Source organism: Perognathus longimembris, chromosome 1 (genome assembly GCF_023159225.1).
Source record: "Perognathus longimembris pacificus isolate PPM17 chromosome 1, ASM2315922v1, whole genome shotgun sequence".
Lineage (NCBI taxonomy): Eukaryota > Metazoa > Chordata > Mammalia > Rodentia > Heteromyidae > Perognathus > Perognathus longimembris.
Window position 1 is genome coordinate 76,295,160 of NC_063161.1, and position 16,979 is coordinate 76,312,138.

The window sequence follows — 16,979 nt, forward strand, 5'->3', positions numbered from 1 at the left end:
AGGTGATGTTGGGGGGAGTGGGGAGGATAATCAGCTCTGTCCTGGCTACAGAAGGAGCTACAAGTGTGGGGGGGGGGGGGCTCTAGAGTCCCTCAGGGATCTCCAGGAGGACACCCCTTCTCCGCGTCTGCTGGTGAAGAAGCCTTGGGGCCCTTGTCCCCCCTGTGTGGGCTCCAGGCTCACCATTTCTAAGCACCATGAGGGTGTGGAAGGTACTTTTAGTATGTGGGGTAACACTGGGAGGGGAAGTTCTCAGTATTCACTTGTGTGGTCTCCAGCCAGCCATGGGGGTCTGAGTGTTCAGAGACACACAGTAGAGAAGAGAGCCTCCAGATTCGGTTCAGAACTGGGGTTCTCCTGGTTCTTCCCGTCCCCACCCCCTTTCTGAGATCAGGATGTAGGATTGCCCCTGGCTCAAGGAGCAGATGTGATTCTGCGCGCCCCCCCCCCATCACCTGATGTGACATCATCAATCACTATACATCCAAGGTCCATGTTGGCCAAAGCCAGGCTGTGCTGTGCTGTGTGTGGGACTTTGGGCAGGTTCTCCCTGAGCCTCTGCTTTTTTGTTGATTTATACGATGAGAGAGGAAGAGTACAGGCTGCCTGGATTTTATTTTTTTGGTAGTACTGGGATTTGAATTCAGGGTTTTCCCCCTAGCTAGGCAGGCACTTTACCACATAAGTTATGTCCCCAGCCCTTTGCTTCGGTTATTATTTTTTAATAAGGTCTGTGGGGTGACAGGTGCAAACATGGCACCCAAGGCTTGGTTGAGTTGGGGTCTTGTGACAACATCCTCCCCTCCCTCCATGGCCTCAAACTATGATCCTCCCAATCTCAGCCTCCTGAGTAGCTAGGATTACTGGTGTACATCACCATGCTTGCTTTTTTTTTTTTTTTTTGAGATGCTCAGAACCCCAGTATGTTAGCTCAGGCTGGTCTGAAATGATTGCTTCTCCTGCCTCAGCCTCTCCAGTGGTGGGATTACAGGTCTATACCACCAGGCCCAGTTGCTTTTGAGGTTAAGTGAGAATAATAATGACATAGCTGGCAGGGCTTGGCAGGTGTCACGCCTTTTCTGGTTGGATCCATTGGGACTTGCTTTCTGGGAGGTTTGAACCCTGGTTCCCAAGGGCAGCCTGTGCTTGGAGTCCAGCCAAAGATGCTACTTAACCCCTCCACCCCTGCCTCTGGGGCCTGACAGCCATAACAGTTTGCTTGCAAGGAAAACACTGGAAGGATGCTCTTCTGGGTGCCCTGAGGTACATACAGCTTGCTCTCTCTTCCCTCCTCAGGCTTTGCGCACCTGCCCAGCAGCCTGTACCCATCCTACCTCCACTTGAACCACCTGGAGCCCCCCAGCAGCGGGAGCCCCCTCCTCAGCCAGCTGGGCCAACCCAGCATTTTTGATACCCAGAAAGGTCAGTGGCCTGGGGAAGGGACAGAGGGAGGCATGGTGGGGGCCTTCTAGGGGAGTTCTCACTAGCATCTCAGTCCCCTGATTGATTGATGTCGTTCTCTCCTCCGCAGATGGCTTCTACCTGCCAGCCCCGGGGGCTCCGAGCGCCCTGCACTCGCACGCGGCTTCCTCCAGGACCCCTGGCGGCCCCGCAGCCAAGGGCTCCGCGCGGGACGTGGCCGGCAAGGAGCGCACGGGCCGGGGCGGCAGCGGCGGTGGCGGGGAGCCGCCCCCGCTGTTTGGCAAGAAGGACCCCCGGGCGCGGGAAGAGGTGGCGGGGCCGCGGGGCGTGGTGGACCTGACCCAGGAGGCGAGGAACGAGGGGCGGCAGGACCGCGGGCCCCCTCGCCTGGCCGACCGCCTGTCTCCCTTCGTGGCCGAGGTGAAGGCCAAGGGCGCCGTGCCACCAGCCCCTGGCGCCCGGAGCCTGTGCGGCGGCCCCGGGGATGCGGGGCTGCCGCCCGCGCTGGTGGCCGAGGCGGCGGCACGGCAGGACGAGGGCGCCCGGCTGCTGCGCCCGCCCGCGCCCAGGCCCTGCGCATCCCCGCCGCCGCTCCGGCCGCCCCCCTGCCCCGCCCCCCCGGGCCCCGCGGGAGTCTTTGCCGCGTTCCGAGAGCCGGGCCGCGAGCACCGCGTGGTGGCGCCCACCTTCGTGCCTTCCGTGGAGGCCTTCGAGGAGCGCGCGGGGCCCATCCAGATCGCCTCGCAGGCGCGCGACGCCCGCGCCCGGGAGCGCGACGTGGCCCGGCCCGGGGTCCTCCAGGCCCCTCCCGGCTCCCCGCGAACGGACCCTCGCCCGGATCTCCCCGAGATCCTGCGGGAAAAGAACTCCGTGATCCGCACGCTCAAGCGTCCGCCGCCGCCCGTGCCCGTGCCCGTGCCCGTGCCCGAGGCGGCCCCGGCCCGCGGTGCCCCGGCGCGCGCCTCTCCGGCCCCCAAAGAGCCGCCCAAGCCGGAGGGGGAGCCGCGAGCCTGTGACCGCGCGGCCCGCGGGCCCGGCGCCCACGCTGCCCATGCCGCCAGCGCCGCCCGGCTCCTCGGCCTGGAGCCCGCGCGCCCGGTTGCGCCCGCCGCCCCCGAGCCCAAGTGGAAGCCGCTGGAGCTGGGCCACCTGGCCACGGCGCAGATGGCCGCGCTGGCCGCTCAGCACCACCACGCGGGCCGCGCGGGGCCCGGGCCCGGGCCTGACGACGACGCCCTGGCCGCCGCCAAGAAGGCCTACCTGGACCCCGGGGCCGCGCTGCCCCGCAGCCCCGCCGCCTGCGCCCGGCCCGGCGCCGCCGACCTCGGCGAGGCCTCGGCCATGCAGAGCCTCATCAAGTACAGCGGCAGCTTCGCCCGCGACGCCACGGCCTTGCGCCCTGCAGGCGCCGGCACCAGGAAGAACCCCTTCGGGGGCCTGGGCACCATGAAGCCCGAGCCCACGCCCGCCGCCGCCGGAGCCCCCCGAGGAGCCCAGGCCCGTGTCCCGCACCCCGCAGCCCCCGCGCCCACCGCCGGCCGCCAGCTGAAGCGGGACCCCGAGAGGCCCGAGAGTGCCAAGGCCTTCGGCCGGGACGTGCCCGGAGCCCAGGGTGAGGCCGAGGTGCGGCACCCGCCTGTGGGCATCGCTGTGGCTGTGGCCCGGCAGAAGGACAGTGGGGGCAGCGGCCGGCTGGGCCCCGGGCTGGGGGACCAGGAGCGGCCCTTGTCCCTGAGTAGCGGCAAAGGTGAGTGGCCCGGGGCGTCCCCGGCCTGCCTGTCCACCACGGGCCCCCAACTCCGGCCTCTATCCGTTTGCTTGGCTTCTTGTTGTTGCTCTATCAAGCCACTTGAGCCACAGCTCTTCTTGTGCCTTTTTTTTTTTTTAAATAATTACTTGGAGATGAGAGTCTCATATCCTTTCTTGCCTAGGCTGGCTTCCAACCCTGTTCTTCAGATCTGAGCTTCCTTCGTAGCTAGGGTAAAAGGTGTGAACCATCGGCACCTGGCTGGTTTTGTTCTTTTTGCCCTGTCTGGACCACTATCTTACTTATACCTTACATAGCTGGGGATTATAGATATGGGAACCACTGAACCTAACTTGTTGGTTAAGATGTGGGGGGCAAGGGGCTGGCTGGCTTTGAACCTCAGCCTTTTTTATCTCTGTCTCCTGAGTAGCTAGGATTACAGGTGTGCACCATTGCACTTAGCCAGCCCGTGTTTCTAACAACCTAAGCCTCCCGATGCCTGACTTTTTTTGCTTGCGTGCAAGCTCTCTCTCTCTCTCTCTCTCTCTCTCTCTCTCTCTCTCTCTCTCTCTCTTTTGGTCGCTTGTAGGGCTTGAACTCTGGGCCTGGGCCCTGTCCCTGAGCTCGTCAGCTCAAGGCTAGTGCTCTACCATTTTGAGCCACAGTGTCACTTACAGTTTTCTTGTGGATAAGTGGAGATAAGAGTGCCCAGGCTGGCTTTGAACCGCAATCCTCAGATCTCAGCCTCCTGAGTAGCTAGGATTACAGGCGTGAGCCACCGACAGCTGGCTTTTCTCTGTCTTTCCTCTGTCTTCTTATACTATCTACCTCTTTTCCCACTGGTCCGCTCTGGCTGCAGATGAAAGTCTTATTGCCTTGCTGGTTATGCAGAAGGCAAAAAAAAAAAGATAAGGAAGGCAGAGAAAAGGAGTAGTATTTTGTCTTCCTAGCACACTGTAGACCTTCACAGATCTGGGAATTTGTTTTGCTTTGCAATTTTCTTCTACCGGCAGAGCCCAGAGCACCCAGGACCAGGTTGTTCCTCCCCCCCCCCCCCATATTACAATGTGGGTTTCTCCAGCGACACCAACGTCTTTGGAATTGTCACTTTCTTATTTTTTTTATGCTTTCCATAGTGTATGCTGCGCGCGCAGCAGCAGGCGTGGAGTGCAGGCCTCTCTATTCCCTGGTGTGTCGTTCTGCCTTTCCCCCCTGCTCTGATGTTTTGTGTTCTGAATGCTGCCCTGAATATTTTTGTGCATTGCGCCTCTGTGAGATTTTTGAGTCATTTTTCTAAGAATAGAGGTTCCTAGGAATAAACTTAACCTGAAGCCTTCAATGCTGAAGTGCTTGAGAGAGGTGTTGCCGGGCTTTTTCCTGTTTTATTGCATCCAGGCGCAGCTGCAGTGGGCCTAGCTAGAGCAGGTGCTGGAGAAGTGAGTATTTGTGGGAGGATATGAAGTAGGGCCCTGTGTTTTTATGGATGTGACGTGCAGCACCTAAATGACTTGTTAGGCAGTTAGCTCTTTTTATATTTTTCTTTTGTTGTTTTGAGACAGGATCTTCCTGTGTAACTCAGGCTGGCCTCAAACTACAATCCTCTTGGCTGGGGGTTTTAAGGTTTTTTGGGGGAGTCATACTAAGATTTGAATTTAGGGCCTTATGCTTTGCTAGGCTGGTACTCTACCACCTGAGCCATATGCCCAGCCCTTCTTTTTGCTGGTTTATTGGAGATGGGAGTTTTTTCTGCCCAGGTTGACTTTGAACCTCGTCTCAGCTCTCTTCCTCTTGAGTAGTTAAGAATTGTAGGTGGGGGGCTGGGGATATAGCCTAGTGGCAAGAGTGCCTGCCTCGGATACACGAGGCCCTAGGTTCGATTCCCCAGCACCACATATACAGAAAACAGCCAGAAGCGGCGCTGTGGCTCAAGTGGCAGAGTGCTAGCCTTGAGCGGGAAGAAGCCAGGGACAGTGCTCAGGCCCTGAGTCCAAGGCCCAGGACTGGCCAAAAAAAAAAAAAAAAAAAAAAAAAAAAAAAAAAAAAAAAAAAAAAAAAAAAGAATTGTAGGTGGGAGGCACCTGGCTGCCACTTCCTCTTGACTGATGAGATTATAGCTATGCACCACTACACTGGGGGGATGAACTCAGGACCTGGCACTTGGTAGGCAGGTACTCTACCACTTGTGCCACACCTCCAGGCTTCTCTGCTTTCATTTTGTTGCTGAGCCAGCGTCTTGCTATATAGCCAGGCTGGCTTTGAACTTGTGATCCTTCTGTGTCAGTCTGAGTGCTGGGATTACAGGAGCGTGCTACCTCAGTGGGTGGTTGGTGGTAGCTCCTGTGCTTATCTTGTTCTTCCTCTAGATCTCTTCTCCCTTTCTCCCTGTTTCTGTCTCTCTAGTCAGGGTCTGGTTATGTAGCTTCGGTTGGTCTAGAACTCTCTACCCTAGGTGGGGGTGAACAGAGGAAGGTGGACAGCCTGGTTCCATGAGGGTCAGAGTACGGGCTCCCTTCTGTGGGTGATGGTGTGAGCAGGGCTCAGGCCCTAGGGAGCTGTATGGGTGAGGGGGTTAAGGCAGAGCCCTACCCAGTGTGGGGGTGGGGTACAGTGGGCGTGGCTGGCAGAGAGATGCCTGGGAAGGCTCCAAGCTTGAGGCAGAGCTCAGCCCCATCCTGGCTCTCTGGGGCACCGTGAACTTAGGCCCACCATTGGCCCCGGGACCAGGGTGTCTGTCCCAGGTGGCAGAGTCCCAGATTCCTGGGCTGCCCCGAGGCCCCGCTGTGTCTCCTGGGAGAAGGAAGTACTGGTCCTGAGGCTTGAACTCAGGGCCTAGGTGCTGTCCCTGAGGTTCTTTACTCAAGGCTGGTGCTCTGCCACTTGAGCCACAGCTCCACTTCTGGCTTTTTGCTAACTGGAGATAAGTGTCTCATGGACTTTCCTATACCGGGCTGGCTGCTAACTGCAATCCTCACATCTCAGCTGGGATTATAGGCGTGAGCCACTGCATCCACCACACTCTTTATTTCTAAGCATAGCCACAGATCTGCGGGGTGACTCTCTGTGTCTCAGTCCTGAGTGGAGCTTGGTGCTTCCTTTCTGGGCCAGTTTCTCTGAGTGGCCACGCGCAGGGCCTCCTTGAGTCTGGCTGTTCTTACACTTGCTTGTCCTTGAGGGGGACCCATTTGGGCCTAGCAAACGTGGGATCCTTGTCCTGTCCCTACCCTGCTGGATGCCCCACTGTCACTTTGAAAGCACTTAGCCAGCCAGGTCCCATAGCTCAAGCCTGTCATCCCAGCTACTTAGGAGGTGCAGATGGGTGGGTCGTGGTTCAAAACTAGCCTAAGCATAAGGGTTCTCAAGACTCCCATCACACTCCATGGCTGGATGAGGTAGCACACACCTGCTATCCCAGCTACCAGGCACAAGTTAGGAAGATCGTAGTCCAGGCCTACCAAGACAACTTGGAAATAACCAGTGCAAAAGGGGCTGGAGGAGTGGTTCACGTGGTAGAGAACCTGCCTAGCAAGTGTGAAGTCCTGAGTTCAACCCTTGTTTACCACCAAGGGAAGAAAAAAAGTTCTGCATGAAGGGAGCTGGGGATATGGCTACTGTGGCTGCCTAGCATTCGGGAGACCTAGGGTCCAATCCTCATTAATACACTCCCAGTCAACCAATTAAATAAGGGGAAAAAAGTGTGTGATACTCAGGCCTTTGTCTGGGTCCTAATCCTCCTGTTTGTGTTTTCTGCATGGCTGGGATGATAGGCATGGGTCATCATGCTAAGCTGTTGATGGAGCTGAGGTCTCAACCTGGTCTGGCCAGCCTTGAACTATGATCCTCTATATCTCAGCCTCTTGAGCTGGGGTTACAGGCGTGAGCTACTGTTACTGTGCCCAGCTATATTTTATTATAACCATGGTTTTCCATGGGAACAACAGAATCTGTCTTGGGGGATAGGGCCTAGAGGGACCCGGGTCCATCGTGCGGCACTGTGTTGTGGGGGGAGGAGCCGTGGGGGTCTTGAGGGCCCCTGGGTGGGGGAGGTGGTGGGGAACAGGGTGGGGGTGCCTGGGGCTCACTACCGCCTGGGCCTAACAGGGCACGGCCGGGCGGAGGAGGGCTGTGTGGACGAGCGCTCCAGACACCGGGAGGAGCGGCTGCTTGGGGGCCGGCTGGACCGGGAGCAGGAGAAGCTGCTCCGGTGAGTGAGGGGAACTTGGGGGGGGGGGCCTGGGGACCCTCAATGCCTGCCCGGGTATCACCTCACTTGCTTCGGTGTATGCGCCAACCCTGTGTATCTTGGTCCTAACAGGGAGAGTAAGGAGCTGGCCGACCTCGCCCGCCTGCACCCCACCAGCTGCGCCCCCAACGGCCTGAACCCCAACCTCATGGTGACCGGCGGCCCCGCGCTGGCAGGCTCGGGGCGCTGGTCAGCGGATCCCGCGGCCCACCTGGCCTCACACCCCTGGTTGCCGCGATCGGGGGGATCGTCCATGTGGCTGGCAGGACATCCGTACGGTGAGTGTGGCCTGGGGCCACTGGGGCACCGTGGCGGTGGGGGTGCAGGGCGGGGGCCGGGCAGCGCTGACCGAGCTGGGGCTCTCCTCCTAGGCCTGGGCCCCCCGCCTCTGCACCAGGGCGTGTCCCCCGCCTTCCCGCCTGGCCTGGGGAGCTCCCTGCCCTCGGCCTACCAGTTTGTCCGGGACCCCCAGTCTGGCCAGCTGGTGGTCATCCCCAGTGACCACCTGCCTCATTTTGGTGAGTTCCTCCTGTGGGATAGGGGTGGGGGCCCCAGGGCCAGGGCGGGTCTGGGAGCACCCCGGCTCAGCCCACTGTCCCCCATGCCTGCAGCGGAGCTGATGGAGCGGGCTGCGGTGCCCCCGCTGTGGCCAGCGCTGTACCCGCCCGGCCGTGCCCCCCTGCACCATGCACAGCAGCTGCAGCTCTTCTCGCAGCAGCACTTCCTGCGGCAGCAAGAGTTCCTGTACCTGCAGCAGCAGGCTGCCCAGGCCCTGGAGCTGCAGCGCAGCGCCCAGCTGGTGGTGAGCCTGCCAACCTGGGAACGGGGAGGACCGGGAAACCCTGGGAAGAGGGGCGCGGAGGTGGCATTGGAGCAGAGACGGAACAGCATGTGCAAAGGCCTGGGGATAGATGGAATGTAGCGGGAGCAGAGGCAGCCTGGGGCCCGAGATCTGGACACTGAAAGGTTTTCAGAGGGTCCTGGTCATTGTGGCTTCTTGGGACAGCAGGGAGAGAGGGGGGGACCCTTGCTGCCACATGGCCTGATGGTCTAAGACCCGGGATGTGCAGCGTCCTCGTGCGTGATTGGCTCTCAGCCCCCATCTCTTTCCTGGAGGCATGCTGGGACGCTTGTCCTTCCCTCAGCAGTGCCCTTGGGGGAGAAGTCAGCTGGTAGCACAGTCAGTTCTGGGGCTTTCTCCCCCGGCTGTGGGGCTGTGGGCAAGCGGCCTGTTCACGCTGGTCTTCCAGTTGCCTCTTCTAGAAATGGGAGATGGTAGGTGAGGGGGTGTGGTTCCCTGGTAGTGTACTTCGCCTGGCTTCCATCCCTGCACCACAGTGGCTGTTTGTTGGGGCATTGGTCATGGATGGTTATCTGAGTGCAATGAGTGCCTGAGTCAGTACTTTAAAAATTATTTACTATTATTGTTATTATTGGTATGGTGGGTTTTGAACTTGGCCTCACACTTGTTCAGCAGGTTCTCTACCACTTGCCACACCTTAGACCTTTGCTTTGGTTATTTTGGGCATAGTGTCCGTGTTTATGCCTGGCCAGCCTGAGCTGTGGTCTCCTTTTTACACCACCCTTTAGTTGGCATGACAAGGTGTACACTGCCACACGCAGCTCATTGTTTGATAACCTATTCTTTATTTTATTTTATTTTTTGCCAGTCCTGGGGCTTGGACTCAGGGCCTGGGCGCTGTCCCTGGCTTCTTTTTTTTTTTTTTTTTTTTTTTGGCCAGTCCTGGGACTTGGACTCAGGGCCTGAGCACTGTCTCTGGCTTCTTCCCGCTCAAGGCTAGCACTCTGCCACTTGAGCCACAGCGCCACTTCTGGCCGTTTTCTGTATATGTGGTGCTGGGGAATCGAACCTAGGGCCTTGTGTATCCGAGGCAGGCACTCTTGCCACTAGGCTATATCCCCAGCCCTGTCCCTGGCTTCTTTTTGCTCAAGGCTAGCACTCTGCCACTTGATCCACAGCGCCATTTCCAGCTTTCTCTGTATATGTGGTGCTGAGGAATTGAATCCAGGGCTTCATGCGTGCGAGGCAAGCACTAGAGCTAAGCCACGTTCCCAGCCCTCTTGTTTTTGTGCCAGTCATGGGGCTTTGAACTCAAGGCGTGGGCACTGTTTCTGAACTTGGTTGCTTAAGGCTAACACCCTACTACTTGAGCCACACCTCCACTTCCAACTTTTTTGTTAGTTTAGTGGAGGTAAGAGTCTCATGGGACTTTGCTGCTTAGACTGGCTTCAAACACCATGGTCCTCAGATCTCATCCTTTTGAGTAGCTAGGATTATAGGCAAGAGTCGCCCAGCACCTAACTAGTTGATAACGTTCCCCCTGGCTGGCCTCAAACCACAGTCCTCCTGATCTCTGCCTCCCATGCAGCTGGGATTACAGGTGTGCACCATGGTGCCCAGCGTGGAGCCATCAATTTTGTGTGTGTGTGTTCTCATGTGGCCCTTGTAAACCCTGGCTCTTGCAGAGCCTGCTCTTTCCTTCTCCCTCTCTTCTGTTCTGTCAGACACGAGGACAGCTCCTCGTGATCCCCTGACAGATGCTTTAGTGGTCGTGCAGTGAAATGCTGAGCAGGGGTGAGCATTCCTTATGGGCATGGCTGTGTGTGGCACAGATGCTTCATCTGCACTGGCCTCTAGCTCTGCCTTGTCCCCTGGCAGGATTATTGGTGTTCCTGATCTCACAGGAAGGGACTTCAGGGCCTCGGCCCTCCCCCCAGGCCTGCCCCTCCCTCCCCCCGGTTCCGTGGAACCCTGTTTTGTTACACGCAGGTGGCTGGGAATGTGTCGGAATGTGGGTGTCAGGCCAGGGAGGGCCGGGTGGCCCTGACCGTGGCCAGGGGGTCCCCATCGTACTGACCCGCCCCCATCCCCAGCAGGAGCGGCTGAAGACCCAGGAGCATCGGGCAGACATGGAGGAGAAGGTGGCCAAGCGGAGCCTGGAAGCCTCGGCCAAGGCCAGCCTGGCCAACTCGGGCCCTGGGCTGCTGCCCCGCAAGCCACCTGGCCTGGGCACGGGGCCTGCCGGGGCCTACGGCAAGGCCGTGAGCCCGCCGCCCTCGCCCCGAGCTTCCTCTGTGGCCGCGCTGAAGGCCAAGGTCATCCAGAAGCTAGAAGACGTGGTCTCCAAGCCGCCCCCCTATGCCTACCCTGCCACGCCCAGCTCCCACCCGAGCAGCCCCCCGCCCGCCTCCCCACCGCCCAACCCTGGCCTGCCCCGTAAGGAGGAGGCCCCCGAGAACGTTGTAGAGAAGAAAGATCTGGAACTGGACAAGGAAGCGCCCAGTCCCTTCCAGAGCTTATTCTCAGGTGAGAGTTGGGATGTGGGACCCCCGGGACCCCTGTGTGCTCATTGATTTGGCGCCTTTTCATTACTTATTAACAGTACTGGGCTCTGAACTCGGGGCCTCCCTGTTGGCTAGACAGAGGCTCCACCGCATGCGCCACACCGCCAGTCCTTTTTGCTTCCAGATACCTTTTAGATAGGGTCTTATATCTTTTCCTTGAGTTCAGCTGTGGACTGTAATTCTACCTTTGTAGCAGGGGTGATAGGGGGGTACTACTTTGCCCAGCCTGTTGTTTAGGATGGGGACTCAACACATTCTCCTGGGCTGGCCTTGAACTAGGATCCTCCTGATCAGTTTTTGCCTCCCGAATAGCCTGGAGTTAAAGCCTCTATCCGAATTCATTCATGTTTTCTGTCGCTCTGGAGCGCATACTGTATACAGAGCGGACTTTGGAGTGATTGTGCGTATGAAGTCTCTCCTGGGCACTTGGGTGTGAATGTGGGCTAGTGCAGCTCTCATGCTGTGTGAGTCCAGGAGGTGACTGGCCCTCTCTCATGCAGCTAGAAAGCTCTGAGCACGTGCCTGGCCATCTTGCCTTTGGTCAGTTTCCCGTGGTCAGCTTCCCTTGGTCCGCTCTTTGCCCTGCCCAGCCCTGACCCAGGCTTTTGGCAGCTTCGGGCAGTCTTTGGCCCTCTTTAGACTACAGAGAGATTGTGGAGTAGTGCATGCTGGTCGTGCTAGTATTCAGTTGTTTTTTTGGCAGTACTGGGATTTGAATTCAGAGCCTCATGCTTTCTGGGGCAGGTGTGTTGCCACTTGAGCCACACCCCAAGCTCCTTTTTTGCTTTAGTTATTTTTCAACTAGGGCCTCTCTTTTCATTTTGCTGTGATTGACCTTGTTCGGGATCCTCCTGTCTCAGCCTCCCTAGTGGCTGGGATTATGCGTGTGTACTACCACACCCAGCCCACAGTTACTAAGCTTTGCTTTCATGGGGGGCTGGGGAACAGGTTCTGCTGGGAGGGAGCCCAGGCTGACTGGAATCTGTGGTCTCATTCAGTGTGTGCCCCTGTTGTAGTTCAGTACCGAGCACAGGGTGATGGGGGGATAGGTGTGGTGAGGTCCCTTCTGTTCCCTGGGGCCTGCGATGGCGGCCCTGGGGCAGCTGGGTCCTGGGTGGTGGGGTTTGAGAGGCTGGCTGAGCTCTCTTGGTGAGGGAGAGGCGCCCCATGTTGACTTCCTTTGTTCTTGGCAGATATCCCCCCCAGGTACCCGTTCCAGGCCCTGCCACCCCACTACGGGCGGCCGTACCCCTTCCTGCTGCAGCCCACCGCAGCTGCTGATGCCGATGGCCTGGCCCCCGACGTGCCACTGCCCGCTGATGGCCCTGAGCACCTGGCGCTGTCACCTGAGGACAAACCCATCCGCCTGTCCCCCAAGATTCCTGAGCCTCTGGCCGAGGGCCGTGAGGAGCCGCCGCTGGCCCCGCGGGAGGTGAAGGCCGAGGTGGAGGATGAGGACCAGGGCCCGCCAGAGCTGCCTCCCGTGGAGTCGCCGCTCGCCATGCCTGTCCCCGACGGCTTGGCGGCTGCCAGCCCTGCGGGTGGCTGCAGAGGCAGCATGTTGGAGGCCCAGGTGTTGAGGACCACCGTGGAGCCCACGGAGGCCCTAGAACTGGAGGAGGGGGCGGAAGTGCAGGTGGAGATGCCGGGCCGGACGGAAGCCCTGGAGCTGGGGACCCTGAGCCCCGAGCCCCTGGTGGAGACAAAGGAGGAACCGGTAGAGGTGCCCCTGGATGTGCCTGCCGACCACCCCGTCGTGGAGGCTGCGCCTGAGGAAACCCTGGTGCAGCCGGCTCTCAGTCAGCCCCAGCCCAGCCTGGAACTGCCTGTTGGAGAGGGGCAGTGCTCGAACCTGGAGGCCCAGGAGGCTGGGCCGGGCCGGGCCTGCTACCTGGAGGAGACCAGCCCAGGCCATGAGGATCCCCTGGCCGGCATGAATGCCCTGGCAGCGGCGGCCGAGCTGCCCCAGGCTAGGCCTCTGCCCTCCTTGGCCACTGGAGTCCAGGCCGTGGAGAAACCGGACACGACTCAGAACTTGGCCTTGGAGCAGAGCTTCCTGCAAGGCATCACGCTGCTGAGCGAGATCGCGGAGCTGGAGCTGGAGAGGAGGAGCCAGGAGGCCGGAGGTCAGTGCCAGGGGTCGCGGTCTTCCTGCTTTTGAGCATTTTATTGAGATCTGAGTTCAGAGCCTCAAGTGCAGCAAAAGCAAAACCAAGCTGGGCACCTGCGGCTCATGCCTGTGATCCTAGCTACTCAGTAGGCTGAGATCTGAGATCAGGATTCAGAGCCAACCTGGGCAGGAAAGTCCATGAGGCTCTTGTCTTCAGTTAACCACCAGAAAGCCAGAGGTGAAGGTAGGGTAAAGTACTAGCCTCAACAAGAAAGCTTAAGGCCCTGAGTTTGACCCAGTGCTGGCCAGGAGCCTGGGGCTACTGATCCTAGCTACTCAGAAGGCTGAGATCTAAGGATTGTGGTTTGAAGACAGCCTGGGCATGAAGTCTGCACGAGACTCTTGCCTCCAGTTAACCACTCAAAAAGCAGAAGTGGCGCTGTGGTTCAAGTGGTGGAGTGCTAGCCTTGAGCACAAAGAGGCTCAGAGACAGCACCCAGGCCCTGAGTTCAAGCCCCACAACCACACACACACACACACACACACACACTGGCATGCACGCGCACACCACACATACACACACACTCACACACATATACACACTCACTGCAGACCTGCACACACTCGTTTATTCTACTCAAGTCTTTAAAAAGTGTGGTATAATATACAAAAAAGTACCATCGTGTGCAAGGACCCCATTTCCTAATGTTAATCCCTGGGCTCCTGGGGTAGAATCTTGCCCCGGTCCACCAATGATGTGTAAGAGAAGAACCCTTTGAATTGCAAGAGATTTTGCATAGCAAGAAGAGAATTGATTGGCTCATGGAATTAATGTTGAGCGGTTCTGAGGTGGTTTCAGGTATGACTGGATCCAGGTGCTCCACCCAAGCCCATCAGGACTCCTCCTTTCCCTCCCTCCCTCTCCCTGTTCTACTTCCTCTCCTGGCCTCATTCCAGGCAGGCAGGTAAACTGTCCTCCTGGGGCAGGGAGAGCTCTAGTGATTCCTCCCAGGCCCACAGGCTGCCTTGAGTGGTTCAGCAGACTCATGAAAGAGGCCACATTGTCTTGATAGCTCTGGTCCCGGTGCTGAGTGTTACCTCAGGAGGTGCTTGAAGCTTTTTGCTACAGCACGTTTAGCCATGGGGGAGCTGTATCTGACTGGACGGGTCTAACCCCTTCTTCCCCCTTTTTCCTTTACTTTTCTTTTGTGAATTTGAAGTCAGCCTGGCCTATGTTTTTTTGTTTGTTTGTTTTGTTTTGGCCAGTCCTGGGGCTTGGACTCAGGACCTGAGCACTGTCCCTGGCTTCTTTTTGCTCAAGGCTAGCACTCTGCCACTTGAGCCACAGCGCCACTTCTGGCCGTTTTCTGTATATGTGGTGCTGGGGAATCGAACCCAGGGCCTCATGTATACGAGGCAAGCACTCTTGCCACTAGGCCATATCCCCAGCTCCAAGCCTGGCCTATGTTGAGACCTCATTTCAATGGAAGAAAAATTCAATGTGCGTTCTTCTTTTTCTGCAAGAAAATGAAAGCACTGTTGGTCCTCACCGTGGGGGCCTAAAGCCATGCAGAGGTCCAGACTTCCCAGGACCACCCTGGTCTCTTTGGGGGTGGCATTCCCCCTTGTTCCCCTCCTTTTGTGATGTTGGAGATTGAACCCAGGCCTTTGCACAAGCTGGGCGAGCAGGTGCTCTGTCACTGGAGCCATGTCCCCAACCTGTTTTTGGTTTTTTGTTTTCAGCTAGGGTTTCCTGATTTCCCCCGGCCTGTTTTTTGCCCCCCCCCCCCCCGGGCCTTGGACTCTTGGCCTGAGCACTGTCCCTGGCTTCTTTTTGCTCAAGGCTAACACTCTGCCACTTGAGCCACAGCGCCACTTCTGGCCATTTTCTGTATATGTGGTGCTGGGGAATTGAACCCAGGGCCTCATGTATACGAGGCACTCTTGCCACTAGGCTATATCCCCAGCCCCCGCTCGCCCCCCCCCCCCCCCCCCCGTCCCGGCCTGTTTTTGAGTCAAGATCTTCCTGCCTATGCCTCCTGGGTAGCTGGCATTATGGGATTGTGCTACAATGCCCAGTCTGGACACTGGTTCTGAGGCTGACTGGTTTCTGTCCAGGGCTGTGAGGGAAGGCTCTGTTCCAGGACTGCCCACCCCCCCTTTGTGGCCATGCAGGTGCCCAGACTTTTTTCTCATCTCCACAGCCCCCTCCTGAGCACGCTAGTAGCCATGTTGAATTGGGACCCTGCCTCACGATCGGAACAGCCCCTGTCTCTAATTCTCAGGCTACATCACTCAGGTAGTGGGTTAGGTTCCAACTTAGTGAATTGGGGGACACAAGTGAGCCCCTAAGCTCTGGCCTGGAGGCTACTCTGGCTACCATCTGTCACGGGCCTCTGCGACGGGGTTTTTAGAGAAAAGAAGTGGCAGCAGATCAAACACACCCTGCCTTAATAAGGACCCCAAAGAGGGGCTGGTAGGCCAGGTGCAGCCCCTCATGGTAGGATGACCAGCTTCAAGCTGATAGAGTTGCTTCCTTTGGCATCAGGTTCCCTAAGGATCTATACAAGCAAAACCAGAGGGATGACTTTGCTTCCAGGTGTTAGTATCAGCTAGCAGTGACGGTTCCCTTTAAAAAAAAATTTCCCCCAGTACTGGGATTTGAACTCCACATCTCATACTCTTGCTTAGCTTTTTCCACTCAAGGCTGTCTCTCAGCCAGTTGAGGCACAGCTCCACCGTGGCTTTTTGCTGGTTAACTAGAGAAAAGAGTCTTTACAGATTTGTCAGTCAGGGCTAGTTTTGAACTGAGATCCTCAGATGCCAGCTTCCTCCCTCCTTAGCTGGGATTACAGGCCTGAGCTACCAGTGCCTGGCTGGCTGTGACTATCTCTGGTTGTCTGTCACCGTTTAGGGGAGTGCTGCTGATACCTAGTGGTGGAAGGCAGGTACTGCACAGAGCTCTGGCTGAAAAAAACCCAGGCCTCCAGGCCCTGACTAACTCTTCCATTCTGTCTTTGGGGGCTGATGTCATTGCAACCCTTCTTCATTGTGTGGGGAATGGTCACACACCAAAAAAATGCTCATGTGTCATTGCATTTAATCTTCTGTCCTTGGCTGTTGAACGGGTGGCTTCATGCTTGCTAGGCTAGTGCTCTGCCTCTTGAGCCATGCCCCTGGGTCCTGTTATATTTTTAGATCAAAGGAAGAAAATGTCAATTTAAGATATAACATTTTGGGGCTGGGAATATGGCCTAGTGGCAAGAGTGCTTGACTTGTATACATGAAGCCCTGGGTTCAATTCCCTAGCACCACATATACAGAAAACGGCCAGAAGTGGCGCTGTGGCTCAAGTGGCAGAGTGCTAGCCTTGAGCAAAAAGAAGCCAGGGACAGTGCTCAGACCCTGAGTCCAAAGCCCAGGACTGGCCAAAAAAAAAAAAAAAGATACAACATTTTGAACCAGGCACCAGTGGCTCACACTCATAATCCTAGCTACCTGGGATGCTGAGATCTGAGGATCAAAGTATGAAGCCAGCTGGGGTAGGAAAGTCTGTGAGACTCTTTTTTCCAGTTTAGAACCAAAAAGCCAGAAGTGGACCTGGTGGTTCAAGGCCAGTTCAGGCAAAAAGTTAGCAAGATTCCTATCTTAACCAGCTGGAGGCGGGCGTCAGTGGCTCATGCCTGTAATCCTAGCTACTCAGGAGGCTGAAATCTGAGAATTGTGGTTCAAAGTCAGCCCAGGCAGGAAAGTCCACGAGACTCTTACTCCATTTAACCACCAGAAAACCGGAAGTGGCACTGTGGCTCAAGTGATGTAGTGCTAGCCTTGAGCTGAAGAGCTCTCAGGACAGCTCCCAGACCCAGAGTTCAAGCCTCATGACCAACAGGAAAAAAGACAAGCAAGCTGTACCTGTTATCCCAGGGATACATAGGTAGGCTAGGAGGATCTTGATCTGAGGCCAGCCTCAGCATGCAGTGGTCACAGCTCAAGTGCTGAAGTGCCTGTCTAGCAGTGCCAGGTCCTGAGTTTGAACCCTAGTACCACCAAAGAACACGAAACACAGCAACAAAACAGCAAACCTCCCATACCAA

At 57.3% G+C, this 16,979-nt stretch overlaps 1 protein-coding gene across 6 annotated transcripts in view; it reads left to right on the plus strand.

The window, feature by feature from the left end:
• Tnrc18 (trinucleotide repeat containing 18) overlaps positions 1–16,979 on the plus strand; it is a 75,885-nt gene that overhangs the window by 23,023 nt on the left and 35,883 nt on the right. For 3 of the 6 annotated variants that reach the window (XM_048329938.1, XM_048329945.1, XM_048329940.1), the window contains 8 exons: positions 1,297–1,422; positions 1,532–3,169; positions 7,268–7,370; positions 7,482–7,687; positions 7,781–7,927; positions 8,021–8,211; positions 10,305–10,737; positions 11,969–12,901. In XM_048329938.1, coding sequence (XP_048185895.1) covers positions 1,297–1,422; positions 1,532–3,169; positions 7,268–7,370; positions 7,482–7,687; positions 7,781–7,927; positions 8,021–8,211; positions 10,305–10,737; positions 11,969–12,901 — 3,777 coding nt within the window. The remainder of the gene's footprint in view (positions 1–1,296; positions 1,423–1,531; positions 3,170–7,267; positions 7,371–7,481; positions 7,688–7,780; positions 7,928–8,020; positions 8,212–10,304; positions 10,738–11,968; positions 12,902–16,979) is intronic. The other 3 variants (XM_048329943.1, XM_048329947.1, XM_048329952.1) reach the window with 1 other exon arrangement.